We start from the raw sequence: 15730 nt of genomic DNA on the forward strand, positions 1-15730 counted from the left end.
CACTCGATTAGAGAGAAACCTTTGCCAAAAATAAAAGGGAAATTGGTCTCTAAAATCATGAAATTTACCTAAAATTTGGTATTTCCCATAAACTTTGAAATTGGTATATAATATCACGAACTTTGCATTTTGTTTGGTATTTCCCAAACTCACTCAAATAAGATGTTTTCATCAAAATCTTATTTAACGTAGGCAACCGTGATATGTTTTATAATATTTTGAACCACTTTTTAAGTTCATAACATGTAGGATAAAAAGTTACGTTGAAAATCACGTTGATTTAATTGTGTGAAGTATGATGAAAAAGCCTCGTAAGTTAGTCAAATATAGTAATAGATATGCCGTGGGAAATACCAAACAAAATGCAAAGTTCGTGATATTATATACCAATTTCAAAGTTCATGGGAAATACCAAATTTTAGACAAAGTTCATGATTTTAGAGACCAATTTCCCAAAATAAAATAACCTTTTATATATTGGATAGATCAAAACATGTTTATTTAATTATTTAATATTTTAATGAGTGAGTTATGAATCTGAGATGCCAGCAGTGTCTCTCTCTCCCACTCGTCAATGAAAAAGTATCTTCCATTAGATCGACACCCATATTTTTCTCCAATTCTTGTTGTCTCATTCTGTCATTAGCCGAATTCCTTCATAAAAATCCAATCTTTTTCCTCTATAAAAACCCACTCTCTCTCTCCTACTCTCTATCGCACTGACACTCTCTAAATTAGTGTGACCAGTGACCACCACTTTCATCTAAACCGTTATTGCATCAAAGTACTCGCTTCCCTTTTCTTCCTTCTTCTGCTCTCTCTCTGATCTATGCTTCCCTCTCAATATTTGGTCGGTGGGAGTTCGCTTTGTAGGTGGGTTTTGCTTCTCTGCCGTGATTCTAGTTTTTTTTTTCTATTTCTTTGCTGGAATACAAATAAAATGATGAATTTTTCTTTTTTCTTGATGAAAGTCACTTTCTTGAAGTTTGCTTTTTTTGAGTTTTGATGGAGGAAAAATGGGATTTTTTTCATTTTATTAACATGATGAACTCTCAAGTTTCGGTTTTTCTTTGACTTTATTTTCATGCATTAAATTTAGATGTGACATAGAAGCTTTCCTAGATTTTGAATCTGAATTTTCTTTATCTGGAAATAATAGTCTGTTAGTTTTGTTATTATTTTACCATATATAATTGTGCTAGCTAGCATTTATCCTCACCAAAAAGAAATACGGATCTTGCTTTTATGCTACACTTTAATTTCTTATGTTTTTCTTTTTCCTCTTTCAGTTGACCAGCGTCTAACTTGAACACCTTTTCGCCTAATAAAGCTATATATCTCTTGCACTTCAATGATTGACAATTTGTTTCTGAATTTAATTTACAGGTAGATTTAGGCTTATTAGTGTCCTTTTTCAAGATCACAACTTGTTACTTAGCTTTGTTCTTGTTCAAGATCATGATTTTGTGATGAAAAATTGCAGCTTTGTTGATTGAATTGGTGAAGATGCTGGAGAAAATGGAGGACAGATTTGATCCAGAGGCAGTGATTGAGGAATTCGAGTCGTTGTCGAGAGACGCGGGGAGGGTTCAGAGGGAAACTCTGCGGAAAATCTTGGATGAAAATGGTGGAACAGAGTATTTGCAGAGATGGGGTCTCAATGGGAGAACTGATTCTCGTAGCTTCAAGGATTGTGTTCCCATTGTCTCCCACAGTGACTTGGAGCCTTACATTCAGCGAATCGCGGACGGAAACAGCCCCTGCTGCCTCACCGGAAAGCCAATCACCACCATCTCCTTGAGGTGGAGCCTTCAATTCATAAACTTTATTTTACTATTGAAAGAAAATGGTTTTGAATTGGCTTGCAAATGATGTTGTTGCAGTTCTGGTACCACTCAAGGGAAGCCTAAGCTTGTGCCTTTCAACGACGAATTGATGGAGAGCACGATGCAGATATGCAAGACGTCGTTTGCATATAGGAATAGGTAACAATCAAGTTAATGTGTAGAAGTTTTTATATAGTTATGGTTAATCATCCTTCCCTTGCATTGATGAAGTCTTGAGTATAGTAATGCTGTTGTAGTTGTGTTGTTTGTGAGGAGTGTATTGAGATGATTAGTGTTTTATAGTGTGGAACGGTTTTGGTGTTTTAGGGAGTATCCGATTGGGAACGGGAAGGCGTTGCAGTTCATCTATGGCAGCAAGCAATTCAAGACGAAAGGCGGGCTAGCTGCTGGAACGGCCACGACCAACGTGTACCGAAATGCACATTTCAAGAGAATGATGAGGACGATGCAGACGCCATGCTGCAGCCCGGATGAAGTCATATTCGGACCAGATTTCCACCAGTCGTTGTACTGTCATCTTCTATGCGGACTGATCTTCAGAGACGAGGTCCAGGTGGTCTCGTCCACGTTCGCGCACAGCATAGTCCACGCTTTCAGGACCTTTGAACAAGTCTGGGAAGAACTCGTGACTGATATCCGCGAAGGGACCTTGAGCAGCCGGATTACTGTCCCAACAATCCGAGCAGCTATGTCAAAGCTGCTCGAGCCAGATCCTGATCTAGCGGATACCATTTACAGCAAGATCTCGGGGCTAAGCAATTGGTACGGCCTAATCCAAGAGCTATTTCCTAGCACTAAGTACATATATGGGATCATGACCGGATCCATGGAGCCGTATCTGAAAAAATTGAGGCATTATGCCGGTGAGCTACCTTTGTTGAGCGCAGATTACGGATCCTCAGAGGGATGGATTGGTGCAAATGTCAACCCCAAGCTCACTCCAGAGGTGGCCACATTTGCTGTGCTTCCTAATATTGGCTACTTCGAGTTCATCCCTTTGAGAGAGGATCTAAACAGCCAAGGCCAAGAGGCGAAGCCCGTAGGGCTCACCGATGTCAAGATAGGCGAGGAGTATGAAATCTTAGTCACCAATTTTGCAGGTACACAAACATTCATTCAAATTAATTATGCAATTCAATTCTTGAAACCGTGCTTGCTTCTCGTCTCATATCGTTGTATACTCGTATTATGTGTATGTTTGCTAATACTTAGCCACTAATTGAGCTCTTTGACTTCTTGATACTACTGGTTTCAATGCTTAGGCATGTGGTTGTTGGAAATTTGGACATTGTATTTATAAGTTTCTGCAGGTTTAGCTGTTTCCTCTATTCTGAAATCATTGAATTAATTTGATTTAGATATTATTTTGTGTCACGTGATATAACCAGCTGGATAAGTTAGGCCTCAGAAACAGTACTTATTTCATAAATGATGCTGAATTTGCATTTCCATCTGATGACTATTTTTGTTTTCTGACAATATAAACATATTTAAGCTATTTCTTCCAAGTTTTCGGCTTCAGTTACTCCGAGTCAAGACCGCTTTAATTGTGTTTAAATTAAAATGTACTGTTAAGCAATGTTCATGTTAGGACTTTTTTTGAACTACTAATAGAGAAAAAAATGTTGTGATGCATAGTCGTTAGTGTATCTAGTCGATGCCTGAACGCGTTCCTGCCTCGATGGTTGCTACAGTTGATGTCTTGAAGCGTTGTGGGCTGCTGTCAGCCAGTTCAAAACGCCGCGGTGCGTGGGGCCCACGAACAACACCGTGCTGCAGATCCTGTCTGTGAATGCTAGCAGGAGCTACTTCAGCACTGCGTATTAGTTTTGTTGGGGGTAAAGATTGTTGTTTTGGTTGGTTTGTGTAGCATAAATTTTATTGTTGTAGGGAATGTACTAATATGAACACTTACAAGTTTAATTGTATGATATCAACTGTTGTAGTCCTAGCTCTTCCCTTTAGAATAAGCTTTAATTTCTAGTAGCTCAGTAGATTAACTTGATTGGTAAGACGCACTTTGTTATCCTAATGGATAAATTAACCAAAGTGTTAATTATAATTATCACACGTTGGAAATCAGAAGTTTATTAAAGAGGTACTCCATTTAGTAAGATGAGTCGAACACGAGTTTTAAGAAATGTAAAGAAAAGTTATTTGAATAAGATAATAGAGTCTTCATTATGTATAAATAAAATATGAGTGAAATAAGTTAATAAATATAAAACCTCTTTATTATTTATGATAAAAATAAAATATGACTCATTTTTTAAGACAAATAGAAATGGCAAAATAAAATATGGATGGAAGGGAATACTACTATAAAAAAAAAAAAAAATTACTCCTCTTAGTTGTCCAATCAAAGACAAATTTGGATGTGAAATTTAAAGCACATATTGGATGTAGGTGCGCCATTTCTCAGTGGGTTTTCAAAGTGGAGAGGCCTAATTTCAAATGTAAGATATTTTGTGGCTGATAAATAATTATATTAATCCTTTTATACGGAAATGATTCATTTCTTTTGTCTCCATTTTTAAAAATAAAATCACTGTTTTATTTTAACTCCTACTTTAAATATATGAATTTTCAGCACCGGGATCATCAATTCTTCAAGTAGTCATATGTTTTGTTTATAATAAAATGAATAGAAATATAAAGTTGACGTTGCAATGAATTCGAACTCGAAATCTTTGACCTCAAACATTAACCACTTTAGTCTCTTCCACTAAATCAACTCACGCACACACACAATTCATATTAGTTCATCAAAAACGTGTTAATTTTTATTTAGAATATTTCAGTCTCACAATTCATATTAGTTCATCTTAATTTTTTTAATTTTTATTTCAGCCTCACCAATTTTATTGATTTACTACGGCAAATAGCGATGGGTCCAAAAGGCTTACATCGCTAAAATTTTATGGCCTAAATTAGCCCAATATAAACCTAAATCAGAATCTCAAATGATTTGGAATCCTAATAAAATGATCAACATTATCCGAGCAGATTATTTGTATTTCCAAAAAAAATGTAGTCAATTAAAATATGGAAAACTGGTGTTGGTTTCTTTTGCACGGTTTGTTTAAAACACCATAAAAAAAGACTTTTTCTTTTGCCCGCACGGACTAGCTCAGTTGTCTCCAAAAGTGGAGATCTGTAACAATAAAAAAAGACTTTTCAGGTTTGATTTTCTCCGGTGTTTCTAGAAAAAACAGGCTATCATCTCACTTGGGTTGTATTGTTTGCCTACTTTGATAATTGTTGGAATTGTGAAATCTTAGTTTTATGGAAAAATAGCTATTTAAAAAAACATTAAACCAAAAAAACACATTAATATATATCAGCCATTTATAAATTAGAGTATTCGGAGTTAATTATCAACAAGTTCGGTGTTTATATTGTTAGTGGTTACTACTTACTAAATTAAATACTCGATGTCCTCTACATATTCACCAATTATAATAGGTATATTATATGCTAAAATATTGACGAGTTCTTTCAAAAATACAATGGGGTGAGAACCAAAAATTAGAGTATATTAGAATTATGATTATGAGATCGGGAACTCCATCAATTAATCGTAACAAAACATTTAAAACATGATTTTTATAGCAGAGGATTTGGCCCTCCACTAGCCAGGCGTGACACAATTATTTTTGCTAAGTCAAGTCAACAATTTTGATAATGGAATTAATCTATAGTTTATAATCATTGTATATACTATTCATAATTAACAATATCCCACCCACCAACACACTAGAACTCCATTTTTTAAGGAATAACCTCACTGTTTGGCATCATGTCTTGATCAGAACAATTATAAATATAGATAAACCATTTTAGTTACGTTGCATAATCATTGACTTTTTCAATTAAATTGTAAAATTAGATCATACAATAAATATATCCCTAGATTCTTGTCATCATTTGATTATGTAGGTTGATGGAACAGCTACAAGTCGTATATGCTCTAGTTAGTAGGTAAAATAACAGCTATATAAATACTCGTTCTGTCCCATTAGAAATGCAACGTTTTCCTTTTTGGGTTGTCCCACTAAAAATGAAACGTTATAAATATACATAAATTATACCCCCTCCGCCCCATTAGAAATGAAACGTTTTCCTTTTTAGTTTGTCCCATAAAAAAAGAAATGTTTCCTAAAATGAAAACATCTCAATGTAGCAAGTATACCCATAGCTATGCTACTCATTCGTCTATGATCAGTGACAGATGTACATTAGTTCCACAAGGGGCAAATGCCCCTCCTCAAAAAAATTCATTTGTGCTATTTTGAGCATTATTTGTAAATTTTTTTGGAAATACCCTTATATATGCCCCTTCTTAGATCCTTAAAATGCCTTTATCTATATGATTGCCCCAGATATATAAAATTTCTGGATCCGTCCCTGTCTATGATGGCTAACTTCCAAGATGATTTGTTAGCCCACTAACTAAAGAAAATACTCCCTCCCTCCTCTAAAGATAGAAACTCTTTCTTTTTTAGTCCGTCTTCTAAAAATAGAAACTCTTTCTTTTTTGGTCCGTCTCCTAAAAATAAATCTGTCTATTTAAGGAAATTTCTTTCTCCCTATTCTCTAATGAGTTAGATGAACTAAGTTTCTGCATATTCTAACCAAAGTGGGAGTGGAACGATGTTTGTACGGTGTGTTATTAGTAGTATGTGTACAGTATTTTAACATAAGAGTGCCTTTTTTTTGCACTAATGCAAGTTTAAAACGCAAAATATACCCACTTGGTTTTAGGACAATCAGGTCGAAAAATGCTCTAACATAGTATTGGTTGTGTGATAAGACATGTTTAGTGCTTTGGTTAGAGGTCGAATTTCTTTGTTGGAAGTAAAGAAAATCTCTCAAATGCATAATGTGTTCCCTATATTCGTCTACTTGGAGAAAAACTTCAGTCGCCAAAAAACTTCAGTCGCCAGCTCTTTGTCGTGTACACCCAAGCTGGAGATGCTGAACTCGTATTTGTGAAAGTCATTATGGCAAGTCATCCATAGACAAGAAACACGTCAGATTCAAGTCATGACCGAAAAATCCCGAATTGAAATTTGAAAAGGCCATGACATTTGCGATTATTTTTAATGTGTAACTTAGTGATTTTAGCGGCTAGTTGCCCTTTTTTATACCTCAAAATTTAATTTCTATTACTTTATTATCTAACTTATTTTACTCTTTTTTAATTATATGTTTTTTTCTTATTTAATTTTCGATCACTTTTGACTTCTTTTTTTAATTCAAAAAAAGCATCTCGATTATAATGAAAAAGGTGAATATAATTTGGGGTATGATTATTTATTACCACATGCACAACTCTCAAGTCTCAATCCATAATAAGTTAAACTTAGTCATGTGCGACACATCTATTCTCTAAATTACAGAGAAAATAATGAGTATTCAAGCAACCTCCCTCCACCGATCAACCACCCCCGGAGTTGGCCTTCCGCTAACACCACGTATCTCTCCCTCTCTCTCTCATTCCTTTTCCCCCAAATTTGGCAGTTTTAACAACACGAGCTTGAGACTCAAACCAGAAGCTGGGAGCAACACTTATGGTATTTCACACTTAAATACAAAAATATTTTTCATTCTTCTTGGATGACTATATATATCTTTCACTTGTGCTTATACCAAACATAATACATGTAGAGGGGATTCGCTTAGCAGCATCAACAATTTTGGAGGGTCAAACTCTGATTACTCCGGTGAGTTTTATAACTTCTTTAGTGATTAATATCACCTTATATTTTGAAAATACACATTTTACTATATACTGACCTTTCATTTTTGTTTGCAATCCTAAGTTTTATTTTCTCACCATTCTACCGCTCCAAATTTCATGGCTCACAAGTCACACATACACTAAAAAAAAAAAAATAGTTTATGAATTTTTTTTATACTACTCCCTCAGTTCCATAGTAATAGAGTCATTTTGCCATTTTGGTACGTTTCATAGTACTAGAGTCAATTCCCTTTTTAGTAAAAGTCAACACATTTTTCTACATATACTTTATTCTCTCTTATTTTTTTCTCTCTTCATCTCTCTACCTTTTTCATTTATCACTTTATTCTCCATTTACTTAACTCACTTAACACAATTTTTCTTAAACTCTGTGCCGAAAAGAAACGCATCCATTACTATGGAACGAAGGGAGTATTAATTAAGAATCATAATTTTTGTTTCTAAATACGTCGCCAACACTTTAAAAAGCGTCTTTATTATTAGTGTCTCAATTAAAATTAGAGGACGCAAATGGAAGCGTCTTAAAAAATAAGTAAAAATCAAGTTAATTTGTCCTCAATTAGGAACGCTTTCTTTTGCGTCCTGAATTGTTGTTATTTTTTAAAAATTTCCAACGCAAGATTGCGTCTCAAATTTTGAAATGATATTGCTATAGTACATAATTAACCATATTCGGATATTTGTTATTTTAGTAATTATTTGTTTTTAGTTACTACTCCTTCAGCTCCATAGTAATGGAAGAGTTTCTTTTCGGCATGGAGATTAAGAAAAATTGTGATAGGCGAGTTAAGTAAATGGAGAATAAAGTGGAAAATGAAAAAGATGGAGAGATGAAGAGAGAATAAAGTAAGAGAGAATAAAATAGGTGTGAATGTGTTGACTTTTATTAAAAGGGGAAATGACTCTATTACTCTGGAACGTACCAAAATGGCAAAATGACTCTATTACTATGGAACCGAGGGAGTATAAGCTCACTCATATTGGAGAACTTGAACACCTGGTTGTGGACTTGTGGGAATATATCTTATAAATTCAGCTATATATTTCTTCATAATTCAGAATTACATATGTAAGAAACTTTAATGACTCTATTTGGTAACTCAATCTGTTCCGACACTTTGATTTGACGGTATTGATTTATCCAAATTACCACAAGCATTTTCCCACATCTTGTAGTAATCCTCGTATGAATTAGGATAAGATTCGATTCTGAGTTTGTGTTGGGTTCTGACACCAAATATGTCAGTATGAAAAGGAGGTTGAATCGGAGAAGATACGGCTGATTGAAAGGATTCGTTCGATGTTACAAGACATGGACAACGATGGGCAGATAAGTGTGTCACCATACGACACAGCATGGGTGGCGCTCGTGGAAGATATTGGAGGCAGTGGGGGGCCACAGTTTCCGACGAGCCTAGACTGGATTTCTAACCACCAGTACGACGATGGATCGTGGGGGGATCGCAAATTTGTTCTCTATGACCGGATACTCAATACGTTAGCATGTGTTGTCGCACTCACCAATTGGAAAATGCATCCTAACAAATGCCAAAAAGGTTTTTTTTTTATTTTTTTATTAGTAGTATGATTTAATTAATCAAACCATTTGAAATATAGTAATTTTGATATCGTCTATCTATCACAGGGTTGAGGTTTATATATGAGAATATTGAGAAACTCGCGGAAGAAGACGAGGAGCTCATGCCCGTAGGATTCGAAATCGCACTGCCATCACTCATTGATTTAGCCAAAAGATTGAGTATAGAAATCCCAGAAAATTCTGCAAGCATAAAAAGAATTTATGAATTGAGAGATTCAAAACTTAGGAAAATACCAATGGATTTAGTGCACAAAAGGCCCACATCACTACTCTTCAGCTTGGAAGGCATGGAAGGCCTTAACTGGGACAAACTAATGAATTTTCTAGCCGAGGAGGGTTCGTTTCTTTCTTCGCCGTCGTCCACTGCCTACGCTCTCCAACACACCAAGGATGAGTTATGCCTAGAGTATATACTCAAGGCTGTCAAGAGATTCAATGGTGGAGGTACAAATATGCTTTTTTTTTTTTTTTTTTTTAAAATCTTTTTTCGCAATGAGAAAAACCTACTTACAAATAATACATTTTAGTTCCAAACGCATACCCGGTCGACATGTTTGAGCATCTGTGGTCCGCGGATCGCTTGAGGAGATTAGGAATTTCGCGGTATTTTCAAGCTGAAATTGAAGAAAACATGGCCTATGTTTACAGGTATTAGTTAGAACAAATTAATGAATATATTGATAGTATTTGGTATCCACATTTCTATATCTAGTTACTAGTATTTGATATAAATGGATATAGATACTGGACAAACAAAGGAATTACCTGGGCAAGAAATATGGTTATCCAAGATAGTGATGACAGCTCAATGGGATTCAGGCTGTTAAGGTTGTACGGATACGATATTCCTATAGGTACACAAAATGTTCTACCTCATATCTATATAAATACCGTACGTTCCCTAAAAATAGAAACTTTTGAAACTACATGAGTTTTAATGCAAAAAAATAGTAAAGTAAGAAAGCATAGAAAGAAAAGTTTGTAAGATCACACCTCGTTAGAGAGAAAAAAATTTCCTAAAATAAAATATTTATATATTTAGGGGATAGATAAAAAAAGTTCCTATTTTGGAGGGACAGAGGGAGTATTAACATGAATTCATATAATTAGTATACACAAGGGTTGTTCGGTTTATAAGATTGTATCTCAAGATTAAATATGTAGTGTGTTTGGTTGATCCACAACTCAATCCTAGATGGATAATCATGTGATAATTAGCCATGACCATCCCCCTCCAACTAAAATAATCTCACAGTTTAATCCTAGATTGTATCTTGGTACTATTTTATCTAGGAAACCGAACACCGCCACAGTATATATGATTCGTAGTTTTAGAAGGCGACCACGCCAACTCGAACTACAAATTTCTAGTACAAAATATACCGACAGTTTAATTTGGTCACAACACTCTCACTCTCTCCCTCTGATTGAAATAGATGTATTTAAACATTTCGAGAAAGGTGGACAATTCTACAGCATACCAGGACAGATGACACACGCTATTACAGGAATGTACAACTTGTATAGAGCTTCTGAACTTATGTTCCCTGAAGAACACATACTTGCTGATGCCAGAAAATACACAGGTAACTTTTTGCATCAAAGAAGAATTACTAACACAGTAGTAGACAAGTGGATCATTACCAAAGACCTTCACGGCGAGGTACATCAACGAACACTCCACATTCTATTTCAATTAAAGCCGGTTTGCATAAGAACATATCTATTTCTAATCAGGTGGCATATGCATTGGATGTGCCATTCTACGCCAGTCTGCCACGACTGGAAGCACGATTCTTCATAGAACAATATGGGGGTGATGAAGATGTTTGGATTGGGAAAACATTGTACAGGTAATTCATTTCATTTTGCTATCCTAGTAAAATATGAATCAACCTTATTCAGGCTTGGTTGAAGATACCACTAAAAGCAACACAATTTTTTTTAGGTGGTGCCAATGCATGGGATACTAACCATCTTGTTATTCATTCACAGGATGTTTAAAGTAAACTCAGACGCATACCTTGAGCTGGCAAAATTAGATTACAAACATTGCCAGTCTGTGCATCAGTTAGAGTGGAGTAGCATGCAAAGGTAAGAAAACATTTTGGGCTGATCATAATGTAACGAATTCATGAATCGTTTTTTATGTGGTTGGTTGTAGATGGTATAGAGATTGCAATCTAGGGGAGTTTGGGTTGAGCGAAAAAAGCCTTCTCCTAGCTTACTACATAGCAGCCTCAACTACATTTGAGCCGGAAAAATCAAGTGAGCGGCTGGCTTGGGCTATTACAACAATTTTAGTCGAAACAATCGCGTCCCAGAAACTCACAGATGAACTAAAGAGAGAGTTTGTTGATGAATTTGTAAAAGGAAGGTGGGAACATGTCTCTAAACTTATTTCTAATAAATGTATAAGTAAACTTTCAAGAATGCTTTCTAATGAAAGAAAATGCCTATATCAGCATATGTATATCAATTCCCAGACATAAACCGGGAAACAGATTGGTAGAAGTTTTGATCAACAATGTAACACTGGTGGCAGAAGGCAGAGGCACATATCAGCAGTTGTCTAATGCGGTAACTCTAGAACTCTCATACTAATTCATGATTCCGTTCTATATCGACGTAAGATTACTACTCAGAAGACTCGTACACTATATATTCAGTGGAAAAAATGGCTAAAGACATGGGAAGAAGGAGGTGACCCGGGGGAAGCAGAAGCACGGCTTCTCCTGCACACGATACATTTGAGCTCCGGATTGGATGAATCATCATTTTCCCATCCAAAATATCAGCAGCTCTTGGAGGCAACCAGCAAAGTCTGCCACCAACTTCTCGTATTCCAGAATGTAAAGGTTAGAGGAAAAGTTACCTTTTACCCTTGAAATTTTTCAGAGTTTTCCCTCAGAGCAATTATACTAAGATAATACATCCACATCCAAGCAGGTGTATGAAGCCCAAGGGTCTACAAACCAACTGGTAACTGGGACAACTTTCCAAATAGAAGCAGGCATGCAAGAACTAGTGAAATTAGTTTTCACAAAAACCTTGGAAGATTTGTCTTCTGCTACCAAGCAAAGCTTTTTTAGTGTTGCTAGAAGTTTCTATTACACTGCCTATTGTCATGCAGACACTATAGACTCCCACATAAACAAAGTATTGTTTGACAAAAAATTCTAGATTTCCAGGAGAGAGACCCGAATAAATCATGTGTATGATGAGCGAAAAAAACATTGCACAAGATAGTTTCAATAACAAACTATTAAGTAATCTGGAGTTTCTCTATGGATATTGTCACCTGCCCCATTACGTACTTCAAATTTTATTTTCTCATTTTATCAGACATAGTCATATATCTGAACACTTTACACTTGACGTAATATACACATGTATCTAAGTCGTGAAGCAGTATAAGGAATATAAAAAAGATATGAAACAAGTTTGATGTTACTCCCTCCGTGTCCCAGATTATAGTCACATTTAATTATGGCATGAGTTTTAAAGAATTGGTGGAGTGTGTAATTAATTAAGTGAGATGGTGGAGTGTGTAATAAATGAAGTGAGATAGAGGAGTGAGATGGTGGAGTGTGTAATAAATGAAGTAAGTTGGTTGAAGGTGAGTCCCTTTTTGACTTTTTGATTTTTTTTTTTGTTTTGGTTTATTTTTGTTTTGATAATGGCATTTGGGTGTAATTTTAGTGATAATGGGGTAAAATTTTATGTCCAAATATGGAAAATTCTAAATGTGACTATAAGTGTGGGACGGACTTTTATGGCAAAATGTGACTATAAAACTGGGACGGAGGGGGTATATCTTTTAATTATGTTAAAAAGTATGGGATATGCAGCAAAATTTGCTACACTTTGACCCGACACGGGTTTTAAGAAATGTAATGGAAAGTGAGTTGAAAAAGTTGGTAGGATGTGGGTCCTACTTTTAAAGTATTAGTTTTATAATAAAATGTGAGTAGGAATGAGTTAGTGGAATATGGGGTCCACTACCAAAAATGGTAAAAGTGAAGTGTATCAAATTTTCAGGGACGGACCGAAATGGTAATATGTATCAAATTTTCAGGGACAGAGGTAATATGAAACAAAAGAGATGTGTATATAGATGTAAAACTCATTCTATATTTACATTTAAATTTAGTATACATAGTTATGGAAGAAGATGAAATTATATATATTTAAAATTAAATGTAACTTATAAAGTTTGTATAACTTCTTAATATAAATAGTAGTATAAATTGTTACATATTCGAAACATCCAAGATGCATAAATTATTATCGTTATTTTAAGTGATAATTTACTTTTTATACTTATATGTGGCAAGAAGTAAGAAATTTATTCTTTCTAATATTAAAAATTCATTTAGTCTTTGGCCATGTATATCAAGTTATGCTATGGTCTGAAGTTAAACAGAAGAAAAAAATAATCAACTAAAGTGTGATTGTTGGATAATACTCCCTCCGTCCCAAGATAAGTGACCACAAACTTTTCGGCACGAGATTTAAGAAAATGGGGTTTTGTTAGTAAAGTGGAAAGTGAATAAAGTAAAAGTAGAGAGAAAAAGTAAGAGAGAGAGTACCAAAAAAGGAAATGAGTCACTTATCTTGGGACGTCCCAAAAAGGAATACGAGTCACTTGTCTTGGGACGGAGGGAGTACAATTTTTTTAACTTGACTTCTCAAAGAAGTTTTAAATTTTTATGATTTAAATTATTCATATATTTAATGTGGATATATGTTTGATATTCCAGAAATTTTTCCATTAATTTTTTTTAATTAAGCTATTAAATTTTAATTTACCTTTTATTTGGATTAATGGCTACCATAGCACTATCAATAAATATTTTTATTCACACATATTTTCTTTATTCGTATATCTTATTCTAATTAAGTCATATTCTTAGAAAAAAGTTACATATCTTCTTTTTGTCATTAATTTTTATTGTTTTTACTCCATTTAAATTATAAATTAAAATTGTATAGATATTTCATTCATTAGGGAGTAGTAAATTCTTCATTTAGAGTTAGACAAGATAAATATTTCTGTTTTTTCAAATCTTCATATTTATTAGAATTTATATTTTCTATATATTTATTATATTTTGTATTCATTATTTGAAACTCTTATTGTGTCCTGTGCATAGCACAAGTGTTAATATTAGTACATATTAACTACATGCTTCAACAGATACTCCCCCAGTCCCACAAGATTATGCACGCTTTCCTTTTTAGTCCTTCCCAAGAATATGCACTTTCCAATTTGGAAACTTTTTTCCCGAGCGGGCGTTTTCTGGTCGGCAAAACGCCTGCCCGCGCGTTTCTTTCTGTATTGCACAACTTTCTTAAAATGGCTATAACTTCTTCCCTCGGACTCTGATTGGAGCGTTCAAGATACTCACGCGAGGGCCTTTCAAAGACGAAGACAGAGGTGGTTGTAGAGTTGAATTTGGATATCATCTTGATAGTAAAATTTATTTTTGAGTCAGACTCCATTTTCATTTGGTTCCTTATCATGTGTCTACCTCTTCTCAGACCCCAATCAACCCATGGCCCTTGATATCGTTTTATTCTATGATTGTGATTACCCGGATTCACATCACATGCTCTTTGGCAAGAGCATGGAAGCGGGCCCGGACCCACTTTTATTCATTTTTTACTCACTGCTCTTCCCCAAGAACACAACACTCATATCCATATTCTTCCGTAAGGACATGCTCAAGGGTCCCACATTCCATTAATCAATTTAAATACTTCAATTACTAAAAACATTTCTACATTATAAAAATACATTAAAAACTATTACAAATTTAAAAATTATAAAAATTACATAATTAAATCTTAAAAATAAAAATTACAAACTTAAAATCCTAAAAAATAAAAATTACATAACTAAAATCCTAAAAAATAAAAAAATACATAATTAAAATCCTACAAATTAAAAATTACATAATTAAACGCTAAAAAATACCCATGTGGAAGACTAGTTCTCCGGCCCTATCCCCAATGTTTGTCGGCGACCTCGTATCATTGCCCGATGCACTTCAAGTTGCTCGGGAGACATGTGAGACATCTCAGCCATATTGAGTTGAGCCAAGAGGACCCCACAACGAGTTGGTGGGGGGAAGGGGTGGAGGTGGCACAAAGGGAGCGGGAGCGACGCGACGACGGTTGGTCGTCGTCTATTTCCTTCCTTGCGGTCGGTGTTGGGAACTGCTCGGGCCAGCGTCAGGGCTACCCAAGTTAACTCCGGCAAGCTGGCTAGCCACCTCATCCTCGCCGGCGTCGGATAGGGATACCGACCTTGACCGTTTGCTGAAGGAGCTGGAAGAGGATGATACGTATCCCTTATACTTCGGATGATGGCGCACCTCCTGCCAAGCGTTAAGGTACTTGAATGGTTTGTAATGTTGAGATTGGTAGGTCGCCAAGGTGGCACTGACGGTGTTGAGCTAGCTCCTGCCGCTCCCCGCCGACCGCTCTTCCTGGAGGTAATACCCCTGGAACTTT

The 15730-nt window shown here is 35.3% G+C and overlaps 2 protein-coding genes across 3 annotated transcripts; both read left to right on the top strand.

The window, feature by feature from the left end:
- The first annotated feature begins 579 nt into the window (after positions 1-579).
- On the top strand, positions 580-3555 carry LOC125201669 (jasmonoyl--L-amino acid synthetase JAR6-like). 2 transcript variants are annotated; one of them, XM_048099877.1, is made up of 5 exons: positions 580-873; positions 1290-1386; positions 1484-1802; positions 1884-1985; positions 2154-3555. In XM_048099877.1, exons 3-5 carry the CDS (start codon positions 1507-1509, stop codon positions 3064-3066), a joined length of 1311 nt encoding a protein of 436 aa, XP_047955834.1. In that variant the 5' UTR covers positions 580-873; positions 1290-1386; positions 1484-1506; the 3' UTR covers positions 3067-3555. The 2 variants fall into 2 exon arrangements, with proteins under 2 accessions (XP_047955834.1, XP_047955833.1); XM_048099876.1 differs by lacking the exon at positions 1290-1386 and having other exon boundaries at positions 582-873.
- Positions 3556-7235: 3680 nt separating this feature from the next.
- LOC125217217 ((-)-kolavenyl diphosphate synthase, chloroplastic-like) lies at positions 7236-12555 on the top strand. The gene is made up of 13 exons (XM_048119000.1): positions 7236-7423; positions 7518-7573; positions 8858-9167; positions 9257-9655; positions 9739-9859; positions 9953-10065; positions 10648-10874; positions 10949-11064; positions 11207-11305; positions 11376-11588; positions 11677-11791; positions 11881-12069; positions 12161-12555. The coding sequence occupies exons 1-13, from the start codon at positions 7258-7260 to the stop codon at positions 12392-12394; spliced, it is 2358 nt and encodes a 785-aa protein (XP_047974957.1). The 5' UTR covers positions 7236-7257; the 3' UTR covers positions 12395-12555.
- Positions 12556-15730: the final 3175 nt, after the last annotated feature.

The sequence above is a fragment of the Salvia hispanica genome, chromosome 1 (assembly GCF_023119035.1).
Source record: "Salvia hispanica cultivar TCC Black 2014 chromosome 1, UniMelb_Shisp_WGS_1.0, whole genome shotgun sequence".
NCBI classification, from domain to species: Eukaryota; Viridiplantae; Streptophyta; class Magnoliopsida; order Lamiales; family Lamiaceae; genus Salvia; species Salvia hispanica.

Coding starts and splice junctions, on each gene's coding strand:
- LOC125201669 (XM_048099877.1), top strand. CDS start 1,507: ATGCTGGAGAAAATGGAGGACAGATTTGATCCAGAGGCAGTGATTGAG. Junction 1,803..1,883: donor ATCACCACCATCTCCTTGAG/GTGGAGCCTTCA, acceptor ATGTTGTTGCAG/TTCTGGTACCACTCAAGGGA. Junction 1,986..2,153: donor TCGTTTGCATATAGGAATAG/GTAACAATCAAG, acceptor TTGGTGTTTTAG/GGAGTATCCGATTGGGAACG.
- LOC125217217 (XM_048119000.1), top strand. CDS start 7,258: ATGAGTATTCAAGCAACCTCCCTCCACCGATCAACCACCCCCGGAGTT. Junction 9,860..9,952: donor AACATGGCCTATGTTTACAG/GTATTAGTTAGA, acceptor AAATGGATATAG/ATACTGGACAAACAAAGGAA. Junction 12,070..12,160: donor TCGTATTCCAGAATGTAAAG/GTTAGAGGAAAA, acceptor ACATCCAAGCAG/GTGTATGAAGCCCAAGGGTC.